Source organism: Rhea americana, unplaced genomic scaffold (assembly GCF_003343005.1).
Source record: "Rhea americana isolate MKP2758 unplaced genomic scaffold, rheAme1 scaffold_303, whole genome shotgun sequence".
NCBI lineage: Eukaryota > Metazoa > Chordata > Aves > Rheiformes > Rheidae > Rhea > Rhea americana.
The window spans coordinates 5,516-7,613 of NW_028186428.1; the positions used below are offsets into that span (position 1 = coordinate 5,516).

The 2,098-nt window shown below is 74.8% G+C and overlaps 1 protein-coding gene across 1 annotated transcript in view; it reads left to right on the plus strand.

Annotated features, from left to right (window-relative positions):
- The window catches only part of LAMB2 (laminin subunit beta 2), a gene marked incomplete at its 5' end in the record, with an annotated part of 19,423 nt that overhangs the window by 5,382 nt on the left and 11,943 nt on the right, over positions 1-2,098 (plus strand). The window contains 5 exons of the mRNA XM_085309807.1: positions 348-492; positions 576-787; positions 886-1,023; positions 1,659-1,835; positions 1,937-2,093. Coding sequence (XP_085165933.1) covers positions 348-492; positions 576-787; positions 886-1,023; positions 1,659-1,835; positions 1,937-2,093 — 829 coding nt within the window. The remainder of the gene's footprint in view (positions 1-347; positions 493-575; positions 788-885; positions 1,024-1,658; positions 1,836-1,936; positions 2,094-2,098) is intronic.

The following is a 2,098-nucleotide window of genomic DNA, read 5'->3' on the forward strand; positions in this document are numbered from 1 at the left end:
CCCGGCCCCGCTGCGCCCCTGCGGCTGCCCCTTGTGCAGTGTCCTCGTGCTCCCGTGCTCGTGTCCTTGTCACCTCTGCATCCCTCTTGTGCCCCTTTGAACGTCCCACCCGTGCCCTTTCTGTGCCCCCTTGCACATCCCCTTGTGCCCCTTTGCATGTCCCTCCCGTGCCCCCTCCTTGCACCCCCTTGCACACCCTCTTGCACGCCCCTCTGTGCCCCTCTGCACATGCCCCTGTGCCCCCTCACCCGTCCCCGTGGCACCGCTGCGCCCCGTACCCGCCCCCCCGTGCCCGCGAGCGCTGCGCCCCACGCTCAGCGCCCCCGTCGCCGCCCCCGCCCCCCCAGATGCGGGAGGTGCAGGACCTGGCGCGGGGCGTGCGGAGCCAGGCCGAGGAGGCGCTGGGGCGCTCGCAGGCGGCCCGCACCCGCGCCGAGAAGGCCACGGCGCAGCTGCGCGACTTCATCCGCCGCATCAAGGCCTTCCTGGCAGGTAGGGCTGGGCACGGGACGGGCGCCGGGCACGGGGCAGCGCGGCGCCGGCACCGAGCTCAGCCCCGCTCCGTGTCTCCGCAGAGGAGGGGGCCGACCCGGCCAGCATCGAGCTGGTGGCCCGGCAGGTGCTGAACATCTCCCTGCCCAGCAGCCCCGGCAGGATCCAGGAGCTGCTGCTCGAGATCCGGCAGAGCATCGGCCAGCTGGACGGGGTGGACGCGGTGCTGAACGGCACGGCGCAGGGGCTGGCCGCGGCCCGCAGCCTGCTGCAGCGGGGGCAGGAGGCCAGGCGAGTGCCGGGCGCCGCGGGGGGCCGCGAGCGGGGTCCCGGCGTCGGGGGACGAGCCAGCCGCGGGGCAGGGGCTGGAGCCACCCGTGTCCCCGCAGGGAGCGGGCGGAGGGCGTGCAGGACGTGCTGGCGGGCACGCGGCGGGCGCTGCAGACGGCGCAGGCCCAGGCGGCGGCGGCGGGGAGCGCGCTGCAGAGCGCCGGGGACGCCATCCGTGCGGCGGAGAGCCGCGCCAAGGAGGTGCGAGGAGCTGGCGCCGGGGCCGGGGGGGCCGGGGCTGTGCGTGCACGGGGGGCAGCGGGGCCGGTGCCCTGGGCACGACGGTTAACGGGGTGCAGGACTGGTGCTGGGATGTGCCGGGGAGGAGGGCAAGCACCGCGGGTGCGCGGGGGCGACTGGGGCCGGCGCTGTGGGGGTAGTGGGGTGATGGAGCCAGTGCCATGGGCGTATTGGGGGTCACAGGGCTGGTGCCATGGGTTCACTGGGGCAATGGGGCTGGTGCCATGGGTACATCGGGGGTCACAGGGCCATGCCATGGGTCCACCGTGCCATGGGTCTATTGCGCGTAATGGTGCTGGGCCGGTGTCACAGCTGTATTGGGGGTAACGGGGCTGGTGCTGTGGGTACATTGAGGTCATGGGGCCCACGCCATGGGTATACTGGGGTCACAGGGCTGATGCCATGGGTGTGTTGGGGTAATGGGGCTGGTGCCATGGGTAAACCAGGGGAAGATGCCATGGGGAGCGGGGCCGTGCCGTGGGCATGCTGGGGGAGCGAGGCCGGCGGCCCGGGCACGCTGGGGACGCCGGGGCCGGGGGGCGCAGGCAGGCGGGTCGCCGTGCGCGCTGGCAGCCTGGTGCCGCCCGCTCGCCCAGGCGGAGCGCAAGCTGCAGGCGCTGGAGGGGAAGGAGCAGCGGGTGCAGAAGCGGCTGCGGGAGCTGGCGCAGCGCGTCGCCGCGCTGCAGGAGCAGAGCCGAGACGGCCGGCGCTTGGCCCAGCGAGCCGAGGCCCGGGCGCAGCTCGCCACCGCCGCCGCGGGGACGCTCAGCCAGGTGAGCCCCGGGGTGGGGGGGGGCAGAGCGGAGGGGCACGGCCGGCCGGGCGCCAGGGGGGCTCAGCCTCAGCGTGTCGCGTCCCCCCTTCCCGCTGCCAGGACCTGGCGCAGGTGGCGCAGCGGTACCTGCTGCTGAAGGGCCGGGTGAGCGAGCTGGACGGGGCGTCCCCGGCCGCCCGGCAGCGCGTGATGCACATCACGCAGCAGGCCCAGGACCTCCTGGACAAGGCCAACAGCAGCAAGAGGAAGCTGGAAGGTAGG